This window comes from Lipotes vexillifer, unplaced genomic scaffold (genome assembly GCF_000442215.2).
Source record: "Lipotes vexillifer unplaced genomic scaffold, Lipotes_vexillifer_v1.1 scaffold539, whole genome shotgun sequence".
In the NCBI taxonomy this organism is placed as follows: domain Eukaryota; kingdom Metazoa; phylum Chordata; class Mammalia; order Artiodactyla; family Lipotidae; genus Lipotes; species Lipotes vexillifer.
In genome coordinates this window covers 699163-712792 of record NW_006789542.1, presented here as the reverse complement: position 1 = coordinate 712792, position 13630 = coordinate 699163, and the positions used below count along the sequence as shown (strand labels likewise).

Below are 13630 nucleotides of genomic sequence, written 5' to 3'. Positions count from 1 at the left end.
TTTCCCTTGTGTTGTCATATCCAGCCTCCACTCCAAAGGTGATGACTTTCTGGCCTTTAGTTCAGCACTAGTGAGACTTAACAAACACTAATTATATCCTACATATTGCAATAGGACATGCAAACCAGATGGAAATAAGAACCACAGTGAATGTTAAAATACAGCCCAGCAATCCCCCAACTCCTGCACAACTTTCCAGTGCAGCATGGCTCCCGCTGTCTGTCAGGGTAGCATTGCCACAGGAATAATAGCAGTTCAACACAGATGACAATTGTCTGAGCTTGCCAGCTTTGAAATCATGCAAGACATGATTATTTTTTATTCACACTGTTTTCAATATCACATCATTCACGTTTACATAAAGCATGGCTGTGATCTGATAGAAACGCAAAGCATAGAGAAGGTAGACTTTGTTCCCACTGCCAGAATCCAGAAGGGCTTCACTGGGGAGGTGGCATTTACACAGAGGAGTCGGGTTTTGGGCTGAAGAAGCCTAGGAACAGTGGTGAGGATGTGCATGGCACAGCCTACTCTGTCACACCCATGTGACTGGTGGGCATTGAAGTGTATTGGGGATTCCTGACCATCTCAGAGGATGGGTGGGGGACGTACAAGGGCAGTAGAAGGAAGATGAGGCTGAAAGAGGAGATTGGGCTGGTCCACGGAGGGCCTTGAAAGCCTCAACTGCATTCCCCAGGCAGTGGGGAGCCACTGAAAGTTTTTGAAGAGGGGAGTGATACAATGCAATGGCTTGCCCACAGAGCACAAGACTGTTGGATTTAATAAAGGGGGGCAGATGCTTATTCCAACCTGAAAATTCTCATTCTCCTGCTCTTTCTAGAAACCACAGAAAACTCGCCATTGTTGGGCAGATCTGTCAGTGTGCTGCCTGGGTCTTTCAACACCTGGAGCAGCTGATATTCATGGGAAGGAGCATTTGGGCAGGAAATATGACATGGAAGAGACTTTCCCTTGTCAAAAAGAGGAAACTCCACCTACTTCCCAATCCCATTTAGGGCTAGTCAGAGTTGTCAAAGAAGGGGAGCAAACAACACAATGGCAGGAACTTTATCTACTAGAATCTCATGTCCATAGACCAGTGGTGTTCTGATCTTAGGTGCCCATTGGAATCACCTGGGAGCCTTAAAAACTACCGATGCCTGGTCCACCCTACAGGGATCCTGATCTAATTTGTCTGGGGTGAGATCTGGGCATTGGGATTTTTTTAAAGGTTCATCAAATGATTACTCTGTATAGTCCCTTACTCTATACTGGGCACATTTTCACTCAACACACATCTGTTAAGCACCTACTATTTGCCAGATGCAGTGCTGGGCATATAAGAAAACGCTAATAACTTAATTAAAGAACATCCCTTTATGTACATTAATATTTCTATATAGCATTAGGGAACACCTAGTACTGGTCGCTTAAATAATTAAATATCAAAATCTTCTTATTTCTTGAATCACAGATGTTTAGAAAGCTGTGTTATCTATTAAACTTGCAGCAGAATATTTCAGGCACCCATTTCTCTGCAGACTTTGGTGAAAATCTGGTCTTACTGTCCCAGAGGGCACCCACAGCACTTGATTCCCTACTGTGACGGAAAGATCCTTAAAGCTCCTTATCTTGAAAGCCACAGTTAAAATACCAATCGTCCTTTTCTTCCCGTCACCACCCTTTGAAGATCTCTTGCCTACTTGTGGATTTAGGAGGACAGAAAGTTGAGACTAAACAGTTTCTCAAGAGCTCCTGTCTCAGCATCCTGGCTCTGCAGACCATGGGAATTATCCCAAGTCACGAGCTTGCAGAATAACTGGGGGCCTTTTGATGTTCAGCCTCTTTATCTCAACTTTGCAACTTCACTCAGTCTGGAGCAGTCACCCGATGACAGATGAGACTGTTGGGCCAGAACTGCCAGCGGCCACAGGTGGCTGGACAAATGTCAGGGCACGGGGTGGCGCTTCCATCAGGAACCAATTACTCAGACCTGGCGGGATGCTGGGTGAGGGGAGGGAGCAGGCCCGGGCGTTGCCATCCTCCCATCCATTCAGGAGTCACCTCTGGTTTGCCCTGAGCAGTGATTGTACAGCTTTTATTGTCCCCCCTGGGAAAGGAAGGGCAGGGAAGTGAGGCCAGGTGGGCACCTGATCCTGCTGCTTCTGTAAACTGTGATGGATTCACCCCATATGCGGCAGACAGATGAGGAGTCAGGGGTCAGAGTCACAGAGCACCATTGTTTCAGAACAATAGGAGAGAGGAGGAGAGGGGATGTGAGCTGTTGAAGTACGGTTGCATTCAGCACTCGCTGGTGAGGAGAGGAAGGCAGTGGGGGCGGAGGGAGGGCAGGGAGCCGGCAGGAACTCTGCACAGGTTCAGGGAATGACGGGTGGGGAGTGGTCCAGATGAGCTGTGTCCAAACCTCAGCAGGTCTTGGGGACTCCTATGTTCCACCCCTGGAGGGTGAACTTAGCTTTCAGCTGGGACCCTGTGTTCACTCTGTGTGGTAGAACCAAGTGTAGGTGCTGGGTTCAGCACCATGTACCCAGTAGCCATGCTTTTTCCCAAGGTGGTTGCTTCCCTACAATAATGATCACAATTCATATTTGAAATTTCATAAAGTAGTGAAGGGAAACTAGGTCTTCTTTCTCCTCCTTTTCCTCCTCCTCCTCCCTTCCTCTCCTCTTCCTTCTCCCCTCCCTCACTCCCCCAAATCTGGTATCAGGAGAAGGCATCACAGTGGAAAAGCACTGGTTTTGGAGACTGTCCTGGTTGCTGTGGGTGCTTGGGGCAAGTTACCTAATCTGTCTGAGCTGCTTCTTACCTGTCAGTGGTGGGTGAGCCCCTCCCTCCGGGGTTACTCTGAGGACCCAGCTCAGTCATGCTGAGGAGTGTGCCTGGCACATGGTAGCCCTCAACAGCATCAGCCCTCTTTTGTGTTCACCTTTCCAGAATGACCCTGCAAGACTCCCCATTCTGTTCTTCCTCACCCCGAGGGGAAGGCCCGTATGTGAACCTGCTGGAGCCAGAATTCCATAACAGGAGCTCCCATGATATTTATCAGGACGGGGTTGGCCAGGACCTCTCTCCTGGGCTTGGTTGTCAGTAGATGATGGGTGATGCCTGTAGATGGGAAATAGCTGCTAAAGTCCAGCAGACCCCTTCCCAGCTGCAGTGCCCTAACCTTGCTGGTCCATTATTCATGGAGCAAGCCTTTCAGAAGCAGCACACACTGTTGGTGCCCACCCATAACCTCTCAGCACTCATCTCCACCATGCATGCACTGGACAGCTCCCAGCTCCCAGCACCTGCCTCTCTGCCTGAGGCTTTTTCTGGCCACACCCCCCCTCACCTGTGCACATAGGGCAGGTGCCAGGGATTTAATGCCCCCTCCCCACCCCCCAGCAGGCCTCAGGAGTCAGTGGATCAGCTCCCATAGCCTCAGTTAGGGAGACTGGGGTTGGTGCTCCACGCTGCCTCCCAGAGTTCCCCGGCCAGACCGAGCCCAGCTGCCCACAGCCCTGACCTGCTGGATCACGTGCCCTGATTGCCTGCCTTCCTTCCTGTCTCCCTTCTCCACTCCCCACTCATGTCTTTGTGGGGGGAATACAACTGAGACCATAGGGCACTGGGATGCCATACAGGGACCAAAAACAGAGCTGAGGGTAAAAAGGTGCAGAATGGAGACCTGTTGCAGGGACGGGAGACACCCGCTGTGGGCGGGCTGTGCTGACCAGTGTCCCCTCCTCTCTCCCTGCACAGCGGCAACATGGAGCGCTCAGAGTCCCTGCATGACAACACCCTCACGCTGACAGTGCCGCTGATGCACGAGGTGGACACATCCATCACTGGGTGAGTAGCCGGGACACAGATCTGCCTGGAGCGGATCCCTGTACTTCTCTTATGTTTGCTTGTGTAGCCAGGAGCCAGCAGCCCTGCCACTTCCACTTCTGCCCAGCTTTGAAATGCAGGATGAAGCTTTAGCTGCAGTGACTCATGTCCTCCTCCCTGATTTTCTCCTCTTTCCCAGCTACCCACCCACCTGGTAGGTAACACAAGAAGTGTGATGACAAATATAAGCCCCATAATTTCTTTGAATATTCTGTACATCTTTCCATGCATCTCTTCCCAGTCAGTGCCCACCCCTCCATAGTGTCATAGGATAGGAGGCAGCTTGATTCCTGGGATTAAAATCTTAGCCAAAGGCTCCTGGGCCAGAGGTTACGACCAGATGCATCCCAGTGCCCTGACTGGCTCCCAGGAAGCCTGGGCTGCTTTCTGATTAGCCTCGAGTCACCGCTGACTTTGCGTGTTTCCGACCCTTCTGCAGAGCCAGCAGGCAGGGCCAATCACAGCAGGCATACCATCTGCCTGGCTGAAGTCCTTGGCCACTCAATGCTGCTGGCATTGTTGGAAAGCAGGGCTGCAGGCAGGCACCCAAAACAACCCGGGGTGGTTTTCAGCCAAAACCCAGGCCTGGAAAAATGAGAAGTCAGTTCCTGTTTCCGGCTTCAGAAACAGAGCACATACTTCTTTGATAGTGGAAAAAGGATTTGCACAATTAGTTTAGATCAAATGAGGACCTGTTGAACCCTTGCCCCACAGGCAAGCTGAACTTTCTGGAGGTTCAAAGTTTCTCATTTTTCAGTTTTCAAGTGCTTCTGGGTCCCGGCCTTGGCTCGAAGTAGAAAAGTTAATGCGTTGCAGAAGGAACCATCCCTGCAAAGCTCCCCCACTCTGCTGGGTGTCAGGAATGAGTCTCTGGTGGGCGTTCCTGCCTCTTGGCATTTTTCATCACGTTCTTTAGACATGAGGCATTGGTGGAATATATTTGCAAATTAACACAGATTTGCCTCTGTTCATGGCTCTATTTTTAACCCTGTAGTTTATTTACTTGTCTCCTCAGAGGCACAGTGAGAATATCCCCAGGACCAAGCCCCATCCTTGGGGGATGAAAGAGAAAACACAGGCTCACTTGATCCCGTTGTCTGGCCCTCAGAGACCTCGTTGTGAGGTGTTAACAGCACCCCCCCACGCCCGCCAGCCCCCTCTCCCCCTGCTGACGAAGCCATCAGTTAAACAAACGAGTGAACCGCTGATACTTCCAGGAACATAAAACGGGGCTCATTTAAATGACCAGCTCTTGCCATTGGGTGGTACTGGGAACTCACTGCAGTTCCAAACTAATATATGTTAAGTTGAAAATAGGTGAATTGCTATCCATTCAGACTTGGTACCAAAAATCTTACATTATTGTGTTTAGGCAAGTGAGCAGCTTCTAGAATCTCCTCTAGAATCCATTGTTGGTCTGGGAATTTAAGTAAGTCTGGCTTTGTCTAATCTTGGGGTTTGTTTTTGCGGGCAACGTTGAAAGCATCACTACAGAATGAACCGGAATTCTTAATCACATCTTACGTAGCCGCTGTTTGAAATCTGAAGAAAAAGGCTATCACTGAGAGGACTCAACTTTTAATACCTAATTCCTAGTAATTTTGGTAGTCGGAAAATCTTTTTTTTTTAATGAATTTGTCACAGAGTGGGGCTTAGGATGCCAAATATATAATTCATTTAAATTGTCATACTCTTTTTCAATCCACAAAATGTTTTCCAAATGACAAAACAGAACATGCGTAATTTTATAATCCAGTTTAAAAAAAAAAAAACAGAAATCAAAGCTACCATTGTCTTCCTCCTCAGTTTAGAAATGTAATCCTGGTACATGTTTGTATACATAGCTTATTGATTTCACCTAAGATGACAACACATTACTGGAAATGTCTGTTTACAAAGTGTAGGTCTGGCTGTGTCCATTTACAGGAGAGGGAAGGAACGGTTCCAGAAGGGAAGCGTTTGGTGGAGGACACTGGGGGGAGCCAGGTTCTAGATTAAATAGGGACAGATGTTTGGGTTCTCAGGATAACAGTGACCCTGGGTTGGGATGACAGATTTCATGCTTTCCTCTTTCAGAATCATGTCTCCAACCTCCTTTGTGTACGGCGAGTCTGTGGACGCATCCAGCTTCATTCAGCTGGAAGACCTGGAGTGTCATTTCCAGCCTCTCAACGTCACCCTTCAGGTATCCACCCCTGGAGACCTTCTCTGTCACTGGGGACCAAAGGAAGGGCCCAAGGGATGTGCCTTCTATGAAAGACAACGAAAGGGCCAGGCTGTGTGTGTGTGTGTGTGTGTGTGTGTGTGTGTTTTCCATAATTACACATAGAATTAATCCCTTTGCTGTGTGGTACTCTGCTGTGTAGACCCCTCTGCTCTTCAGTATTTGGAGAGAGAGCTGCATGAATGCTCTGAATGCTGAGGCCAGGCCAGCATCCCTGCCCAGATGGCCCCAAAGGACCCCTTTCAGTTCTCCATCATTCTTCACATTGTGGACAGGGCAGCCTCAAGGATTTGCCATGTGCCCTTAATCCTGGACTTCTCCACACTGACTCAGCCAGGAGCCCACTCCTCCCACAGAGGTACAGCCTTTCAGAAGTGGGGTTTTACAAGAGCAAAGCAGTGTGAGCGATGGGAGCTCCCCCAGGGGAAGCACGCTGCTCTCCCAAAGAACAGGGCTGGCTCTTCCATCACATAAGCACTTTGTCCAGCAGGTCCACTCGGTGTGGACTGTGGACACCCTGAAGGACAGCATCCCTCTGGAAGCCAGGGGTGGGCACACTTTTTTTGCAAAGGGCCAGAAGATAAGTATTTAGGCTTCGCGGGCCAGCAACTATGCAACTCTGCTTCTGTAGCATGGAAGCAACCATAGGCCATGCACAAACAAAACTGTAGCTGTGGGCACTGACATTTGAATTTCATATCATTTTTACATATCATGACATGTTCATCTTCTTTTGATTTTTTTTCTCAACCATTTAAAAATATAAAACCATATTAGCTAGCAGGCTGTACACAAGCAGGTGGCGGGCCAGATCTGGTATACAGGCCATCATTTGCTGAGCCTTGCTCTAAGTACAGACCCTTCAGGCCAGTGCTGTTCAACAGGAGGGTCTTTGAACATAAAGTTAGAGGGACAGAGCATCATCCAGGCATTCTCCTCGATTGACAGATGCGGGAAATGTAGGCCCAGGGGGTAGAGGACATGCTGCAGGGCACAGAGCTGGGAGCAGCCGGGCTGGGGCCAGGACTGGGCGGGCATTGCCTGGACAGCCCTGTGTAGCTCAGCACCTGCCAGGAGCTGGGGATGAAGTAATGAAGACAGTGTACCATAATCCACATCCCACATCTCTCCAGCTCTAGCTCCCGAAGCCCTCCCCTGCCTCCCCTCCACCCTTCCCCACGGAGAAGATGGTTTCCCGGTCTGGCATCTGCTGCTATGGCCAAATAATTATTATTTTTTTCCCTGTGGCCACTCCTGGGTGGACCAAGGGGATGACAAATAAAGATGGGGTGAGGGTCTAGTGAGGGAGACAGTAAAATATTTGTGGTCTCTCACAAACAATGGTCTTCCTTTCTCCAAAGCATTCTCCCAGGCAAGAGGCCTCCAAAGCCATGATTGATAGCACACATCCCAGCTCAGAGAGGAGGTGCCTGCCAGCCAGCTAAGCCCCAGCTGTCACACTCTATGTTTGATTTACAGGGAAAAAGGGAAAGATGAGGTTAGCCTTTCTTTTGAGACCTAAGAGTGATTGCTGGGAATAGGGCCTCAGTGGTTCTGAATTGCTTCTCAGAATTAGTTTCCTTTTCTCCGTTGCTTTTTTGTAATTGGATAGAAAACAGATAAACACCAGATGGAGTTATTTCATTTTACTTAAATCATTTTAATTTTAATTACTTACAAATTAAGTAAGTTTAGTTACTTAAACTAAACTTTTGGAGGTGTCTTACAATAAAATATACAGTCAAAAACATTATTGAGAAGGATTCAAATGACACACATCATGTAATGAAAAGGGTATATGCAGAAATTAACACAACACTGTAAAGTAACTATACTTAAGTAAAATCAAATTTTGTTTTAAAGAGGGTATAGATGTTGAAAGGAGAAGGCAGAAAAGAATAACAGTTATACAAAAACGTATTCAAAAGATATACAAAATGTTCTTTTCCCCCTCTTTAAAAAAAGAAAGAAATCTGAGGGCATGTGGTTACATCATGTTTCTCTGAACGCATTTTTGCAGGGAGCTTAAAGTTTCGTATTCAGGCAAAGAGCTTTCTTCTTGTATCCTGACATAGATACAGGCTAGGGAATAGGGGCACCAGAAATGAGTGATTGGCATGACCCTTAGATTCTCCTCGTGATTATCAGTTGCCTGAGGAAGTACATAGCATTCCGTTCAGGATTAAGAAAGTTGGCTGGATCTGAAAGATAGATAGTGTGTGTCATTGATTGGAAGGAAATCCTCTTGTGTTAGCAAAGCTGACAGTTTCCTGGAGAATTCTCTGACGACTAATTTTCTGGTATAACTGTTATTATTCTGACCATCCTGCAGGAAAGCCACTGACCAGGTTGATGGTGATAGTGACCCCCAGAAAAAGATAGAGATAGTGGGGGAGAATGGGGTCAGGGATATGGATAAAATTCTATGTTTCCTTATTCTGGCAACATCCTTCCTGAAGAAAAGCACAAGTCTTTCTATATAAAGATATTTTTTCTGTGTCTTTTCAAAGCTAATATTCAACAATCTGCGTCATTGTTTAAAGACTCCACTGCAAATGCTGATGGGAGAAAGGCAGAGATAGTAGTCTTGGACCTGGTTTCAAAGTTTGATCAGAGTTTTCTTAACAGAGATGTAATAATTTGTTGACCATTGATAGTTGGCTGTTTGTTTTTTTTTTTTTGCATCATCAGTCATTTCCCTCACCTGAAAAATGATGAAACATAATACAGATGTTACACAAGAACATTTGCAGAGAGTCAGATGTTAAGACATTTGTTAAAAATAAATAAGGTAATATAAGCTCTCCCATCCATCTGGTTTTGATGGATGAAATCATGCAAAACAAAATCATCATCTTCTTTTCTTCCCCCGACTTGTGCTTTAATTGGAATTTCCCAGACAGGTCAATAGGTTTCTCTTCAATTCTGTGCTCTCACGTTTCACTTCAAATTAGCTATTTCCATCATGGTTGGAAATTCCTTCCTTTTCTTGTGCCTTAGGGTTGTTGTTATGGGTGAATTGTGTTCTTTCTGAATTGAGAGTTGCCAACAACTGCTCATCCACTCAACCATTTTTTGTGTCTGTTCTCTGAAGCAGATCTCACTATTGCAAAAAAAGAAAACATGCTTTTCTAGGGAAGAGCTTGCTGGAGCTAGATCCTTATACGTTCTGTCAAGTGTGAAGACCCGGTGACTTGTCCAACCCGTCTCCTGGCTCTGCCCTTCTGACCTCAGCTTCAGAGATGCCCTGAATCCCTGAATTCTCTCTCTAGTCCCCAGGCCACCAAGCAGTGTTTCATTTCTTCCTCTCTCTTGCTCCTACCCATCTTTTTTTTTTTTTTTTTAAATAATGTCTCATATACATTATTGATACTATGTATAAAATAGACAATTGATGGGAACCTACTGTATAGCACAGGGAACTAACTCTACCTAATGCACTGTGGTAACCTAAATGGGAGGGAAGTCCAAAAGGGAGGGGTCATCTGTATGTGTATGGCTGATTCATTTTGTTGTGCAGCTAAGGAGGCTAAGACAACACTGTAAAGCAACCGTACTCCAATAAAAATTAATTTAAAAAAATAACAACATCTTTGAGACACATACCTTAGAGTTTACCTGTTTAAAGTGCGCAATGCAATGACTTTCCACAATTCTGTTTATACGGAATTGTGCAGCTGTCACCATAATCTAATTTTAGAACATTTTCATCACCCAATAAGAAACTCCATACCCATTAGCAGTCATTCCCTGTATTAGTCTCCTATTGCTGCTGTAACAAATTACTGTGAACTTTATGCCAAATTTATTATCTTACAGTTCTGGAGGACAGAAGTCTGAAAAGGTTTCATTGGGCCAAAAGCAAGGTGTCAGCAGGGCTGCGTTCCTTTCTGGAGGTTCTAGGGAAGAATCTGTTTTCTTACCTTTTCCAGCTTCTAGAGGCTGCTGCATTCTTTGGCTCATGGCCCCTTTCATCTTCAAAGCCAACAATGGCCAGTTGGATCTCTTTCACAATACATCTCCCTGATTCTGACTCTGTCTCCCACTTCCCTATATAAGGACCCTTGCCATTACATTGCACCCACCTGGATAATCCAAGATCAGCTCTCGATTTTAAAGTCAGCCGACTAGCAACCTGAAATCCCCCTTGCCACGTAATATAGTCAGTTTCCACGGATTAGGACATGGACATCTTTGGGAAGCCATTCTTCTGCCTGCCGCACTCCTCATTCCCCCTTCCCCACAGCCCTAGGCAGCCACTAATCTGCTTTCTATCTCTACACATCTACCCATATCTTTTACTCTCCTTCATCTTCCATTTCTTCCTTCAGTTTCATGTTCAGCCTTTGCTCCATCTCCTTTCCTGTATCGGTCTTTTTGTGGCCGCCATCTTTTCTCTCATTTCTCAGGAGATAATGGGCTGCTGGAAACAGAAAATAAGGAGGACTGAGGTGGGAATGAGAGGGGTAAAGTTCACAGGACCAAATGCTGGAGCAGAAAAGAGGTGCACAGGTGTCATCAAACAGTATTAGCAAGTGATAAGCTGTAAGTTATGGAGAAACCAAATCAGCTAGATAGTATAGTAAAAGAGCCCTTTCTGTAAGTTAGGTCATTTGATTTGGGGACAACCCACTTTTTCTTTGCGGGTCTCAGTTACCTCAAAGTGTAAAAGGGAAGGCGTTGGACCAGATAAGTGGTTCTCAAAGTATGTTTCCTGGGCCAGCAACATCAGCATCTCCTGGGAACTCATTTGAAATGCAAATCCTTTAGCCTCCACCCACCCCTCCCAGCCAGACCTACAACTGCAGAAACTCTGGTCATGACCTTGCCCCAATCTATGTTTTGACAAGCCCATCTGGTTGTTCTGATATGTGTTAAAGTTTCTGAAATACTGGTCTAGACTATTTCTGAATCCCCACCAAGTGTAATAGTCTGAGTAAATTTCCAAGTGTGTAAAAAGAAATATAATTTTTAGCTGGAAGAATACAAGAAAATGCTAAAGGGAAAGAAGGTAATTTGAAGGTTTGGGGATGTTAAATGCATATTCGAAAAATTTCTATTTCATTGAAATCTCTCATCATTTGATATTTCACTTCACTTCAAGTCATGATCTTCTGTATCCTAAACCCTAGTGTCTCTGTGTATCATTTCAAAGGATTTTAGAGTATATGTTGCAGGACGTGAAATGAAGATCTATATTTCTATTAAAACTTGCCATGTGTGTCTCATACCCACAGGTCTATAACACTGGGCCAAGCACCCTTCCTGGGTCATCTGTCAGCATCTCTTTCCCCAGTCGCCTGTCACCTGGAGGAGCTGAGATGTTTCATGTGCAGGAGATGGTGGTGAGTTCTCATTTGTTTTCACACTTGCTTTCAGGCTCAAGCCAGCCCATTCACATTTTGTATTCCACCCAAGAGCCCAGAAAGGTTAACTCATTCTACCTTTGGAAACATACCTGGAGAAGCCAGGAGACCTGCAACACCTGAATTTCTACCTTGAGACAGCTTGGTTCATGCCATGAGAAGACCTCTTTGGGGATGGGCAAGCATCAGTTATGAACCTGACTTCTGGGATGGACTTTTACTGGCTCTGGGAACCGCCAGCAACTGTCTGTAGTCTTGTGCGTATCTGAATGTGTTTTTCTAAGGGGAAGATCCCCAGCACTCATAAAGATTCTCACGGGGCCAGTGATGCCTGGAGGGTGAAGGATTCGTTCATAAGACAGAAGTATAGGTTGAAACTCAAGGTCATGTGTAGAATATGCCATTCAACTTGATCCTAAGTCAGCTGTAGATGATTTTCTCTCAACTAGGATATGATCGTTCCGCCCATCTCCTTGGCTTCTAGGACATCACCTTCCCTTGGCTTCTCCTTTGTCACTGGTTTTCTCCTCATCTCCCCAACTTCTACAGGGCCCAGGGTCTCCTTTTTACCATCCTTAATCTTAGAGATCTCCCCCAGACTCATGGCTTTATATTCAGTCTGTGCTGATGACACCAGATGTTTCTCTCTCTAGCCCAGATCCCTCCCATGAATCCGAGACTTTGACAGTTAACTACCTTCAGGCCATCTCTACCTGGATGCCTAACAGGAATCTCAGTCTTCTGCACAGCTGAACTCTCAACAGTATCCCTTCAAACCTGCTTCCCCCCATGACCTTCTGCATCTCAGCAAACAGCTACTAAGTCCTTCCAATTGCTTGAGTCACCCTTGACGCCTTTTCCCCACAGTTCACATTTGATCTGTCAGAAAATCTGATGTCTCTGCCCTCTCAACAAATCAGAATGTTACCGCTTTTGACCCTTCTACTGCCAGCACCCTGGCCCAAGGCACTGTCATCTGTCATCTGGGTTATTGCAGTGGCCCCCTCACTCGGGTCCCTGCTCCTGCCTTGGCACCCCTGCCATCTGTTCTTGCCCCAGTGGCAGAGCCAGCCTTCCAAAATCTAAGTCAGGTCATGTCATCCTCTGCCCAAAACCCTCCAGTGGCTCACTTACCCCGCAGATTCTTCCAGCATCTCAGCCAGCCTCACAGCCTGTCTCTTGCCCCTCTCTGACCTCTCCTCCTCCTCTTTGCCACTCTCTCTACCGCAGTCATCCTGCCTCCTTGCTGGCCCTAGAGCATGGCAGATACTCTCCCACCTCCTGAATTTTGCACTGGATCTTCCCTCTACCCAGCACGCCCTCCCCCAGAGAGCCCCGTGACCTCCGCCCTCACATCCTCCTGGTGCTTACTCAGATATCACCTCCTCAGAGAGGCCCTCCCTGACCAGCCTTTGTCCCAGCACCCCTCATCCCCTTTTCCTGCTTGTGTTTCACCATCACCCTCATCACCAGCTGACATACCATGTATTTCCCTATTTGACCAGATTATCTGCCTCCTCCTGGCCCCATACAGTATAAGGACGGGGATTTCTGTCTGCTCACTGCTGTATTTCCAGGGCCTCCTATATGCAATGCTTGGCATATATTATATGCTCAATCAATATTTGATATTGGACTGAAAGAAAAACCCCACAGTATAAAACAAAAGAAAGAGTCGTTTACTCCTTCTACATGAATTCAGGAAAAGTTTCATGCTGATATAAATCGCCTCAGTGTGCCTGAGAGTCTGGAGTGGCTGGGCGTGAGGGTGACCCCTCCTGGGAGGGAGGGTGCTTGATGGTTGAGAGAGTCACTACATAAGGAGAGGGAATGTGGTCCACGTTGAGGGCACCGCTGACTTGTTTCTTTTGCACGGGCACTTGAGGGACAGCTAGCCAGACAAAGGGACAGCCTCTCCATGTATAGCTTGAAAATCAGGGCAGCAAGACCCATGGCATGTGACACATCTGAGCCCACAGGATGCTCAGAAAGCGTCATGTGATGGCGATGATGGTTTCCCGCATTGCTATCTTCTTGGGTCACGTGGGCTGAAACCCTGGACCACGGGAAATGTTGAACGCAGAATATGTGCCCCTCCTGGCTTGCCTGCTTGGCCATCCCCACTGCTCACGGTATTCCATTCCTG

At 46.8% G+C, this 13630-nt stretch overlaps 1 protein-coding gene across 1 annotated transcript in view; it reads left to right on the top strand.

Annotated features, from left to right (window-relative positions):
• The window catches only part of ITGA9 (integrin subunit alpha 9), a 371922-nt gene that overhangs the window by 299517 nt on the left and 58775 nt on the right, over positions 1 to 13630 (top strand). The window contains exons 21-23 of the mRNA XM_007462694.1: positions 3766 to 3855; positions 5971 to 6079; positions 11356 to 11463. Of these exons, the coding sequence (XP_007462756.1) occupies positions 3766 to 3855; positions 5971 to 6079; positions 11356 to 11463 (307 nt within the window). The remainder of the gene's footprint in view (positions 1 to 3765; positions 3856 to 5970; positions 6080 to 11355; positions 11464 to 13630) is intronic.